The sequence below is a fragment of the Thunnus albacares genome, chromosome 23 (genome assembly GCF_914725855.1).
Source record: "Thunnus albacares chromosome 23, fThuAlb1.1, whole genome shotgun sequence".
In the NCBI taxonomy this organism is placed as follows: Eukaryota; Metazoa; Chordata; class Actinopteri; order Scombriformes; family Scombridae; genus Thunnus; species Thunnus albacares.
Genome location: NC_058128.1, coordinates 12,484,287 through 12,497,607, shown reverse-complemented (window position 1 = coordinate 12,497,607; position 13,321 = coordinate 12,484,287). Strand labels below are relative to the sequence as shown.

At 37.7% G+C, this 13,321-nt stretch overlaps 1 protein-coding gene across 2 annotated transcripts; it reads right to left on the bottom strand.

The window, feature by feature from the left end:
* Nucleotides 1-1,960: 1,960 nt before the first annotated feature.
* napepld (N-acyl phosphatidylethanolamine phospholipase D) lies at nt 1,961-13,321 on the bottom strand. Of its 2 annotated transcripts, none has more exons than XM_044343005.1 (10): nt 13,094-13,321; nt 7,732-7,807; nt 7,093-7,212; nt 6,740-6,880; nt 5,711-5,935; nt 5,510-5,613; nt 5,227-5,392; nt 4,788-4,936; nt 4,468-4,582; nt 1,961-3,896 (listed from the first exon to the last, which is right to left on the bottom strand). In XM_044343005.1, exons 1-10 carry the CDS (start codon nt 13,186-13,188, stop codon nt 3,765-3,767), a joined length of 1,323 nt encoding a protein of 440 aa, XP_044198940.1. In that variant the 5' UTR covers nt 13,189-13,321; the 3' UTR covers nt 1,961-3,764. The 2 variants fall into 2 exon arrangements, with proteins under 2 accessions (XP_044198940.1, XP_044198941.1); XM_044343006.1 differs by lacking the exon at nt 13,094-13,321 and adding an exon at nt 9,724-10,035.

Below are 13,321 nucleotides of genomic sequence, written 5' to 3'. Positions count from 1 at the left end.
TTGTTTTGACAGGAGCATACAGGCTATGGGAGAGTATGGAAGCCTGTATTTTCCTGCGTGCCGTCTGCTGCATCCACAGGACGACACTCTGAATTTCTTATCATACAACTATGTTCATTTCATGTTTGTCTAAACAGGGACAAACATCTTTAATGCAAGTTTTCCTTGTTTACACATCTGTGAGAAAATCACATCCAGGCTTCAAACTCTTCCTGTTTCTGAGTGAATGCAGCTTTTAAAGAAATCTGCTGAATAATGAAATGAGATACACTTTGTTTACCAAGTACCAAATAATCATAAACAGTTTTATTCTAGAAATAGACTTAAAAAGACTTAAAAGATTGTAAAAACATCCTGTCAAAACTGATTTGATTATATTAGCAACACTAATATTTATATATTTTGTTGAGATATTACATTCTATTAAACACTTTGGATGAAAACCTTATAACTATTCACTTTACATGAACACAACTTTGTTATAAAATCTCTAAACTGTAATTTAAATATAAATATTTGATATTTGGGAAAATGTTGGTACAGGTTCACGGTTTCAAACGCAAGTGAGAAAGCTTTGCAGACACTGCCACCTTGTGTTGTTCTTCACAGTCACTGTCGAACATGCTGTGATAATGGAGGGTAGCAAGAGAGACAGGAAGGTGCAGCGTTGCCCTTTCAAACTTTGTCAGGAGAGTTGAGGAGACTAATGAGAGACAGCTGTGAGGGAAGGGGGAGGGGGTAAATCCAACAAATGCAGAATGGAGGAGAGCAGAAAGGTGTTATTCTGCTTTAGAAAGGGGACATTTAAAGACTTAAACCAGTTTCTTTACATTTAACATCTAAAACAAAAGTAGTGAAGGACACTTAAAAAGTGGTGTTGCAGTTGTTTCAAGAACCAGCTGAGTTTCCTGGACTTCCCATGTGGACAACAATCTGTGCTGCTAGATGAGAGCTGATCCTGGAGCAGGTCTGAATGATTTCTTTTTTTATTATTATTATTATTATTATTATTCTTTACTTGTCCTGCTCAGATCTGGATTTCAACTTCTTTATTGCATCAAACCAAAAGTTAAGTCTTTCTTCCTTTTACTCTCCTCAACATGTTTGGTGTTCATTCATTGATTATCATGTTAAGGTTCTGGAGTAAATTCATTGATTTAATGGCCATTGACTTACTGAAGATGGACAAGAAAGAAAAATAAGTTTAAAATGTACCCATAACTACTATCTGGTTGCTTTGGATGTATTGTGATTACTTTAGTTTTATATTCAACCAGCAGATATGTAGTTTTTGTTCACATTGTAAAAACAGCTATATTTACCATTTATATATTTACTTAGGAAGTGAAAGGGTTATGCTTATTCACCCAACCTGTTCACTACTGACTCTTAATTACTCAACAATCTTTATTTTATTCACTGAAAAAATCATATTATTGCTCATTTACCTGAGCAGGATATCTAACTTTTTTCAGCTTCTCATACTTCTGTCTTAATTTAGCTCCTGTTTCATAAAAAGCTGCTTTTTTTTGTGTTCGCCCACCAAGTGGCCAACTGCTTTACAGTCATGCCAACCTAAATTACCACTGACATCAGTGGTTACGTTTACAGTGAAGCTGATCTTCAACATCAAACAGAAAACATCTGTTTCAGGCTCCAAAATAGTTCTTAAGGTTAAATATCATTTTCTGTTCTAGTTTGTGTGATAATAGTCACCTGTCTAAATCAATTTTGCTAATCTGCACTTACTTCATATGCATGTCAAAAGCCTATTATTTTTAAAACATAGTCTTTTTCTTCCTGTAGACAATCACTGACAGCTATTATAACTGACTGTAATGTCAGAAACTCTGCCTATTAAAAATACAAGAGCAGTTGAATCTTTTTGAAGACATCTGAACATTTGAGCTGTCAATATTACTTTACCATGGTAATTAAATAAAATTCATACACACAAGAATTGACTTAAGTGATGTACAGTACTCATTTATTTTATATCTCCACAAGTAGCATACACACCAGCCTACTGACATTATATGGTAGTATGTAGAGTATGTACTCTGGCAGTGTAACATCGTGTTTTTTTTTTTCTTTTTTTACATCAACCACAGTTTAAAAGGCCAATAAAAATGCAGAATCAAAGAGCAGGAAATATTTTTATGCCTCATTTCATTGTTTAATGCAAAATCCCCACTGAATTGTTGCAGATTGAAACAAATCGCTGTCTACCACTTGGGGGCACCAAAGTTACAAACTTTCAAATTCTACAAATAATGGATTGAATATCCTCCAAATCTGATGGTTACCAGTAACATATTTGAAAGCACTGTTTGGAAGTTCTGTTCTAAATTGTTGACAGTAAAAAAAACAAGCAAAATGTAAAATGATTTAGTCATATGGATCAAATGTAAACAATTATCCCAGTTTGGCCTTTGTAGTTAAAATCAGGCTTCTACAGTAAATGAGCTCAACATTGTGCTGCTGTCTATTCTATTACATTCTGGCTGAAAAGATTCGGCAATAAAACTTTTTTTTTTTTTTTTCTTTTTTAAAAGAAATCACTTGAACAGTCAAGTGCTAAAATGATTCTACCGTTTCTCTGTGAAGAAAGTTCTAAGATGTGAAAACGTAAATGATCACACTGATAAGCAAAGAGGGGAAAAAAAAAATCTTTTGTGTTGTGGTTTCAGAACATTAGAAACAAATGTCTGAAGCAGCAACAATCCACAATATTTGCAGTGCATGAAGTTGAACCCAGCTCGACTCCTGCACGCATCTGCAATTTATGTTAGCATACAGCGGTTGGGAGTTTATCATATAGAAAACAAAAATAGATTTTCTTCTTACACTTCAGTGTCGCATATAGTTGGCCAGAATACATTCAGAATATAATTGGATACCTTTTTTTATATTGTGGCATTGGCCAGCACTAATCTTTTAAAAATCACTACTCTAAATAACTTTCTAAGAGTTAAATCATTTTCTGTTTATATTACAGCTCACAAGAAGTCCAACTGACCATAACTGCAGTCTCCAGTCCAGCATGATGGTGAAGGTTTGTGGTTCATCATCAGTTTTACCTATATAATAATCTCCACTCAAAGAGCGCTGATTACCATAGTAACAACATTTCCTAGTTTCTTAACTTACTCCTCCGGTGCAGAACATTGTATCAGCCGGCAATCTTTTCTCCTCGGGGCTGAAAGCTTTCTGAAGCAGCATGTAAACCACAAAAACGCCTTTTGAAATGAATGTGCAGCAAAATGCAAATTATCACTTCATGGAGACACAAAATAACTGCAGAAAATGTTCTAAGTGTAATTATTTATAGCTGTTATGTTCTTCTTTGGGATCACAAAAAAAAAAACAGGAGCACTTTGTCACCTGTGATTAATTTCTCTTTTAACGCTGATAAAAAACTAGTAAAATGATCTAAATCTATTTGACTTTTCAGCTGCACACTGTACGTAACAGACTGTACAAACACTGGCCATACAGTATTAAGTGCTGATCTTTGCCCTAAACAACTAACATGTATTCTATTATATAAAGATGTTTCTTTTTAGTAGCTTAACAGCTGCTGTAGGTAGTGCTGCCTGCTGTGATTATGGCAAGGCAAACATTCAGTATGTAAACAGTATTGTAGAACATTTTCTTTTCTCCATTGAAAGCTGAATATGTGTATGCGTTTCAAACAAAATGTTCTCAACTTTTGTTACAGACACAAATCTAAAAATCAGCCCACAAAACAGCCACAGACAGTATCAGTCAAACACTTCTCGTCCCTGTGAGGCTATAAGGCGAGACTCCCCGTGATGCAAGGTGAAGAAGGATTCTGGTTTCAGTCCTTTCTGTTCCAAGGCCTCTCTGAGACGAACCGGTGGCTCCAGGTAGTACTGGGTGAAGCAGGGACAGGAGGAGAGAGAGTTGAAGACTATCTGTACATGACCATACTTTCGACAAGTTTATTTTAGCTCAGTGCTACAGTTTTTTTTTTGACTGTTCACTACAGACTTTTGTCAGCTCATCTAACTATTCCGAGCGCGGCAGCGAGCCAGAGGGCTACATTAAGCCGTGTTAGCTGCAGAAATAGTCATGCAGCTTAACAAACAATGAAACTTTTGTTTGGTTTGTGTTGCCAGAACATAATAGAGTGTCAAAGCACTTTTTTTTTTTTTTTTTTACCTCCCATAACACTCTCTTTGGCTTTTATGTCTCCATCTCTGAAACCAGTGACAAACAGAACTCTCTGAACTACTGGGATTTATAATACTAACCCACAAACCACTGCAGTTTTAAACAGACATTTTTCTGCTTTGCACAGAAAAAAATTCCCAATAAAACTTGTTGATACACCAAAACAGACTTTCCTTATTTGATCTTGTATGTTAATCCATGGCATGCACACAAAGCATAAGCTAGTCATTAACCAAATGACTACATGTTTGCTGCTACAGACACACCTACCTCATAGGCGAGGGCAAAGGTTCCCCAGTGAATAGCAACAGACTGTTTGGCCTGAAGGTCTTGGTGAATCTGAACAGCCTCCTCTGGGTCTACATGCTGCCCCTGCATCACATCCCTGAACAACCAAAAGAATATTCTTACAAGTCTGTCTCTGTGCGTGGACTTTTGAAATGTTCAGTGATAATTATAACAGAATTTATACAGCATTAAGTAACTCAATTTTATAGTTTAGAGATAGCATTTCCGCTGGTTTATTTATTTATTTTATTTATTTTTGTTGATATGTCATGTGAGGTGTGTATGTAAATTTCATACAGTACCTGGGCAGGTAAGCTCCAATAGGAATTGCTGCGAGGTCGAATGGGCCAAAGCGCCGCCCAATCTCCTGGAAAGATGGGCAGTAACCAGTATCACCAGCGAAGAAGAAGCGATGTTCTGGACCTAAAACAGACCAGCTGCCCCATAAAGACTGAGAGGAAACGGGAGAAGAGGAACAATGTGTTTTTTATTAAAAGAATCTGCTTTGATCTCAATTTAAAACTGCTGTTTTGTGCTTGATTGAAAGTGACTGAATTAAAGACTTATTTCATCACCAAGTTCTACAAGAAGTGGTTCAGTTTTGGATGCTTTCAAGATTCATATGATGAATTTGACTTGACGTTTGTATGCACATATTTTTTGCAAAATGTATTCTAAAAAGGAATGAATTAATACACAAAGTTACAATCTTATCAATAATTAATCATTTGAATCAATTACCTTGTTATCATCCAGCGCGGTGCGTTTGCTCCAGTGCTGAGAGGGTGTGCAGACAAATGTGACATCATCGTGACCCGGCACACAGTTCTCCTCCCACCAATCCAGCTCCATCACGTTCTCACAGCCCACCTTCACCAGCCAGTCCATTAAACCAAGGGGCACGAACCTATGAAACACACACACGCACGCACGCTTGGAATTAATATTAAAAGTGTGATTTTTGCTGACTAGCATCAAAGGCACATTGGTTGTTGACTGCTATCTTTCAATGCATCACACACACCAGCGTAGCTCCCCTCCAAAGCGTTCGTTAAGGCTGGCCACAGATCCAGCATCCAGGTGATCATAATGAGAGTGACTAATGACGACAGCATCGATCCTGGGCAGCTGGAGGGAGGGAGGGGAAATAAGACAACAGAGATATGAAAATAGTGCGATGGTGAGAGATCATTGCAATAATGAAAAATAAAAAAAAACACCAAACCTGTTCCACAGTGCAGGGGGGCCCTCTGAACCTTTTAGGCCCCATGAACTGGAACGGTGAGGCCCTCTGGCTGAAAATCGGGTCTGTCAGAATGTTCAGCCCGTCCATTTCAACCAGAACTGTGGCGTGACCCAGCCAGGTGACTCTCAGACCTGGACTGGAGTCACAGTGGCTTGGGTTCTGCACAAAGTACGGTTCCATCACTGGGAGCTCACTGTCTAGGGCCTGCAGGTGGAGGATAGAGAGTAATGGCAACACAGAGGAATTAACAAAAGGGAGGGTCGGTTATAGGAAGAGACGGTGAAACAGACAGAGAAGGCAGTGAGAGACTGCATCAGAGATGTCGAAATGAAAAAACTTAATTAACCATAATCCCATAATCTCATCAGCATGGTTTTGTTGCTGCTTGCAGGACTGATTTATCCTCAATTTTAAAATGTTTGGCAACATCACAAGGATAAACAGCTGAGGTGGGATTCTGCTTTTTGCTTTAATGGAACACACTGGCCAAACAGCTGAAAAGCTCTGAGTTTCCTCTCTGTCTGGCCAATATTTATGCATATAATTTAAAAAAGCTGCATCCTAACTCACTGTTAGCACTGTGAGCTACCTTTCCATCATCAAACATTTGACCTATGACCTCTCTGGTTGTTGATTTTTTTTTAACACCTATTCTTGTAAGTTCTCATACAACAACAAAACACTGATCAGCAAAAGCAATTAATGGGTTAAATTCTTTTCTATTGCTGTGTGAAAGCAGCCTTTGAAGCCCGTTAAGCCGTTACTGAGCTCAGCAACGTTTCCACTAGGTGCTATAAATAGTGTGTGGGTTGAGTCGACAAAGGGCAACGTTTCTACCAGCAGAGGTAGGAAATATAACCTCTAATACTGATCACTGTAAAGATAATACAAGTAAAATCGTATATATTATAGAAAGTGTTACATTTAAAACAACATCCATTACCAATCTGATACTAATCATAGAGTAAAGCCCTGTTTTTTTTAACATAATCCCTAATAATTACCCACCTCTTTACTAGTTGGTACATTGCTGTGATTTTTGTCCAGCAACAGGAACCTGAGCAGGGTGGGGTAAGAAGGGAACCGCCATGTGGACCAGGGGTTGATCCAGCGGCCATGTTTGTCTCGAGAAGACTTGGTCACGTCCTCCTGCAATAAAGTCAAACAATTATATTTTAGTCACTCATATCAAGCTTGGAAATGTCTGCTGTTTCTGTACATAAACCTAAGCAGGAAAGGGCGTATATGGAAATGAGGAGGTTTGAGGTGGAGGCTGAAAAGGAGGTGTGTCTGTGTCTCAGGTAGAAGAGGGAGGTTTTTTTAGACTGCAGGATGTGTGACCGGGAGGTGGGGGTTTTTACCTCCAGCCGATAGTCCAGGCGGAAGCTTTTGCGGGAGGAGCGAGAGGAGCTGCTCTTCCTCTGGGTCGGCACCTGAGGATCCGCTTCTCCGCCCTCAGCCCCTCTAAGCACTCCACCATCCTGGAGTACGCATACAAACACAAATACACACACAGAATGATGGAGTCTGTTTGCAATCCCTAAGACATCTGAAACAAGGTGGGAAATTAGAACCCTTATCCACATAACCAACAATCCTTCCTGTTGTACCTTAAAGATTTAGCTGTAGCTGGTAAAATGTCATTTTTAAATGTTGCTGCTGACTGTTTCTGTCTGGATTCCTGAGTATTATTTGCTGTCAAATAAACAAAGTTTGCAAAAAAATGAGGAAATCAGGAAATTCATGGTGTTTTCAGCATTAAATGATTTATTATTTGATCTTTGATCATTTTTACAGGTATCCCCTTGTCACAAAAATCAACAGATAACACTGAAAGTGAAAATTTCAGCTCTCAAGTATCAAATTTACAACCATATTTGGACAGCTAGCGACCATGGAAACACACATCCCATGACAAAATTTGTTTAGAAATATTACTTCCACTGAAAAACTACATCTTGTTAACAAATAACAATAAGCAAATGAGAAGCCTGTGTTACCTCCACCAGGCCTTTTCTCTCCTCCAGCGCTGCTCTGTCTGAAGACGATGGCTTCTCCATAGGCCCACCACCACACCTATCACACACACACACACACACACACACACACACACACAAAACACACACACCTTTAACTATGAAAGTTCTTCACAGTCAGTAAAATCGCAGCTTTCTCCTGTGGTCCTATCCTAAAGGAACCGGGGTTCACTTGCCTCGCTCGACAGCACACCAGAAACTCCTGAGGATGGTGACAACGTTACACATTCAAACTGACCCAGTTATAAGCAGGATGCATTCACTAACCTTAACGCCACTGTGACAACAGCCGACAGTTAAACGGTACTAGTTTGCATGAGGCAGAAAGAGGAATAATCAGACACAGATAACGATTAACTGCGCTGTATTCAAATGAATCCAAAACTAACCTAGTGGCTAATATGATGTCTCTTTTTTTTTTTCCTTTTATCTATTAACTTTTGCTGGCAGGACACATTAAAAAAACAAGTTTCCTCCTCCTTAGTGTGACAGATAACAAACACAGAGCTCAGTTTTTACTCATGTGTAATGCTGATTGGGTGTGTGGGCTGATGCATGCATGGTACAAATATTTCAGACGTGTAAACAGGCTGTGTTAACTATCAAAACAAATGTTCAAATCTTTGACTCATATTGTTACATCAGTGCAGTTACAGTGCAGCAGCTTGCTACTTCCTTCTTGTACATTATCCAAATGAAACATGGTGCAATGATTCTTTAACTATGAGTTGAGCCCTAAATTGAACAAAAGACCTACCCTTAATAAAAAAAAAAAAAAAAAAAACATACTTCCTCAATGAGTTCTGGGTTAAATATGTGTGACAAAAAAAGAACGAAAGAGAGTTGCAAACATGAGAGTGAATTTGACATTTTAGTTCAGGGCTATGAAAACAAACACCTACATTTACATGGTGCATAAACTGATGTTGGCACCTACACACTCCTGTGCCAGCAAGTCTATTATAACACCTCTTCCTTATCCTGCCATTATCCACAGCAATTACAGTGCAGGACACACCCTTAATAACTACTATCTACTCATGAATATCTTCTTCATGCACTTATATGAACAAATGCATTTGATGATGGCCTTCATTGCTATCAAATATCGATTATAATGGTCCCTTAATTTGGATAAGAGAAATTTATGACTACCAAGTGTACGTGCCATTGCATGAATGCTGTATGAAAGCCCACAGTGCATTTGCTGTCTTCGGGGAACCCCATACATTGAAGTTATGGCGTGCTGATGATGCACTCAGCCTCATGAATGGACTTTTAACTGCACACTACACACAGACACTGGGACAACAATGGAGCTCTGTGGTTGACAACCAAAACAAAGATCTGTGTAAGCCAGCCAGCGTGCCCTGATGTGGTCATATGAACGACAAAACGCTGCAGCCTGCCGTCTGTCTTTCTCTGTTCCTCTGTTGTGTAGTTAAATTAAATTGAGACAAGCTGTTTCAACACATGACACAATACCCGCGTTTAGCAATGGGAAAATCAATCACATATTGTCACATTTTGCAGGCCAGATTCCTCTCACGATGTAACTTTCAAGAGTGAACATGCTGTTATAACACACTAGTCTAAACATGAATGAGTCTAGTCCCTGTGATACTGACTGCCACAACATATGATAAACAAAGTCTTAACAACTTAAGACATCTTCTATTATTTCCTGTTTAAAGTGTGTGCACAGACACTGACACACAGGAAAGACAACACTGACAAACTGACTACAACACCTGCAACACAAATACTTACTACAATACAATTAAAGTACATTTTAGCAGAATACTAGCCTTGCAAAAAATGTGTCCCTGCGGTAAAAACATGGTGATATAACAGATATTAAAATGCCACTGGATACAAGGCCACCACACAGTCACTATCCGAGTATCACGAGCGTCGTTACAGGCTTCAAAACAAACTATTTTCGGGTCAACTTACCTGAAACGTGAACGCAACAGAAATAGCACCAGTTGTTTTCTTAGCGAGGAGACATTGTTGTGTGTACGTTAGCCATACGCTGCGTTAATGCGAGCTAGGTAACATTATCGGTAACTACACGGTTCACTGTGCATTTCCAATACCGTTTGCATTACTGTGACGAGTCTCTTAATGAGTGGCGACGGAAAACTTCAAAGACAAACAGTGAATGCTGCTGGTTAGGACGTCGTTCAGAGGTAAGTTTCTTTAAACGCAGCCGGACGGTGAGGATCATTAGTCGGTACCAGCTCTGTTTCTCTGACGTCAGTGCTAAACCCTCTGATCATGTGACCGCCCGAGAAACTCCCGCTTTGACTGCAGCAGTCCAAACATATATAATGATGCTGTACGCCTTCCTTTTAATGCTGAAGATTGTGTGGAAAATATTTATATTGGTGAAACTAATATATTGAAAGAGAAGTGCTCTAATAAAAATATTAGGAAAACATTCAGTTGAGTTACTGTCCCATCATAGATGTTTGTGGTCCTTATTTTAAGGACCAGTGTGAAGGATTTAGGGTGATCAATTGGCAGAAATGGAATATAATATTCATAATAGAGCCCGACCGATACTGGATTTTTGGGGCCGATGCCGATAGCAATATTAGGGAGTAAAAAAAATCCGATATTGATATATCGGCCAATAATCTTATACATACAGAATGTATACACACACATTTTTTTGCAATGATACTTCAAATGTGGTTATAAAACACTTGTGACAAAGCTATGCAATGGAGCCAGGATATTTTACAGTTTATTAATAAACTTCATTGTATCAGTGCACTGAAACAGTTAACTTCACTGGGAATTTAATAATTATAAAAAAACTATAAATAAAAGAAACACAGAACAGAAAACACATGTAGCCTATACATTAAACTTGAATTAAGAAAAAGGATCAAATATGTACAAAATACTGCCTATACAAATTTTTTTTAAAAATCAACGCATATTGGACAATATATACACGATACCGATATATCTATGATTGGCCAATATTGGCCAATAAAATCGGTTGACTGATATATCGGTCAGGCTCTAATTCATAAATATGTTTTCATTAGTGAATTATCACCTGAACATTCCAGTTCAGTGTACTAGAGCTGCAATGATTTGATGATTAATTACATAGTCGATCAAAAGATAATTAATCATCAACTATTTTGATAATCGCTTAATTGTTTTTTTCATTGTTCATTGTTGTTTTTCATTTTTTTAAGAACAAATGCACAACTTCACAGCTTCCAACTTCTTGAATGTGGATATTTCCTGGTTTCTTTAGTCCTCTATGATAGTGAACTGAATATCTTTGGGTTGAGGACTGTTGATTGGGACAAAACAAGACATTTAAAGGTGCAGTGTGTAGAATTTAGTGGCATCTAGTGGAACGGACTTGGCAGAAATGGAATATAACATTCATAAGTATGTTTTAATTGGTGTATAATCCCATGAAAATAAGAATTTTGTTTTTGTTACCTTAGAATGAGCCCTTTATATCTACATAGTGAGCAGGTCCTCTTCCACAGAGGCTGCCATGTTGCACCACTATGTTTCTACAGTAGCCCAGAATGGACAAACCAAACACTGGCTCTAGAGAGGGCCTTTTGCATTTTTTGCCTTTTTTGTGAGTTTTGCGGCCAATGTAGGTTCTCCTACATGCTTGAAAGGGAGGGGGACGGGTATTTAGTTGGTTGCAATTTGCAACCAACTGCTAGTGTTTGACGGATGGTGTTCATCCCTCCAGAAGAGTTCAACAGACTTGTAGAATCAATGTCAAGGTTGAGGAACACCATTCTTCCAAAAGATATTCCCTTATTTGGTGTTTTGATGATGATGATGAAGAGTGCTGTTAAACACATTGGTCCAAAATCTCCCATAGGTGTTCAATCAGGTTGAGATCTGGTGACTGCGAAGGCCACAGCATATGATTCACATCATATTCATACTCATCAAACCATTCAGTGACCCCTCGTGCCCTGTGAATTGGGGCATTGTCATCATGGAAGAGACCACTCCCATCAGGATAGAAATGTTTCATCATAGGATAAAGGTGATCACTCAGAACAACTTTGTATTGATTTGCAGTGACTCTTCCCTCTAAGGGGTCAAGTGGACCCAAACCATGCCAGCAAAATGCTCCCACAGCATAACAGAGCCACCAGATCCCCTCACTGTCGGGGTCAAGCATTCAGGCCTGTAACAGTTTTTCCTTTAATTTGTCACCCAAAAAATGTAATCTTTTTTTGGTTGTTTTTGTTTTCTATTGTTTATCTGTCTATTTGCACCTCTGTATATGGATATCTGTACAATAAATAAAATAAGAAATAAAAAGATATATATATGACTAAAATCTGACTAAAATAGAAACAAAAGAAAAGGCATATTTTGTTAAAAGTAATACAATTTTCTTACAAAATATTTTTAATATTTATTTTTACTTATTTTAGTATGACCACTACTAGTACGGGTAAGGTAAGTTTTCTAAGGAAAATTAACAATATTAATAACACAGTGAAGAAAAGTAGCTGAGTAACTCATTTATTTTCTTGAATATAAATTGAATTGTTTATTTGTTTATTTCATTTTTTCCTGATAGGGAGATATATATTTTTTAATTTATTATTTATATATTTAATTTGTTACTTTTAAGCACCTGTTTAATCATATATCTAAGGGCTGCAAGTAACGATTATTTTCACTATTGATTAATTGTTTGGTGTATATATCAGAAAATGGTGAAAAATGTCATCACTGTTGCCCAAAGCTCAAGGTGCAACTTCAAATGTCTTGTTTTGTCCCGACCAACAGTCCAACCCAAATATTTACTATCATAAAGGACGAAAGGAACCAGAAAATATTAACATTTGATATTTTCATATATTATTTATTAATACAACCCTGACCCATTCCTCAACAGTTACTTGCAAATAAAACAAAATATGTAGCCTATACCTATATTAAATATTAAAAAGTTTAAATTAAAATTTGATCCCATAACGTATAACACAATTATCGATGACGATGATTATTTAGAAATGTCATATTAACTGACATTGTTGACTGATTGTTGAACGTCATACCAAAACTTTGCTTTCACTTACTGCAAAAGTCCTTTTATATTTAAGTATTATCAGCACTGGCCATATATGTGAATCATTTCTGGCTCTACTTAGATAACTAAGTTCAATTTGAATACTTTTAGATATAGTATAAACATAGTATAAGTGAAACAAAGTGTGAAATAACGGCTCAAACCCTGGACAAGCACACCACAGAGCTCCTATCAGGACGTTTTGTCAAATTATAAAACCTATTTCTGCAGACTTACCTTGAATTCAGCCTCCTGAGGAAGGACAGCTGGAGAGATTTTAACCCTACATTCAGTCGCGCTGTATATTTGTTAAACTTACAGCTACACGCCATTAACAACTGTTCAGACTTACATAACAATGATTGCTCTCTATCTTGTTGTATCTGACCATATCTGTGTCTGAAAAATGACACAGAACAGCTGGAGGACACAAACTTCCATGTGTGTACACAGGGAAGTTATTCA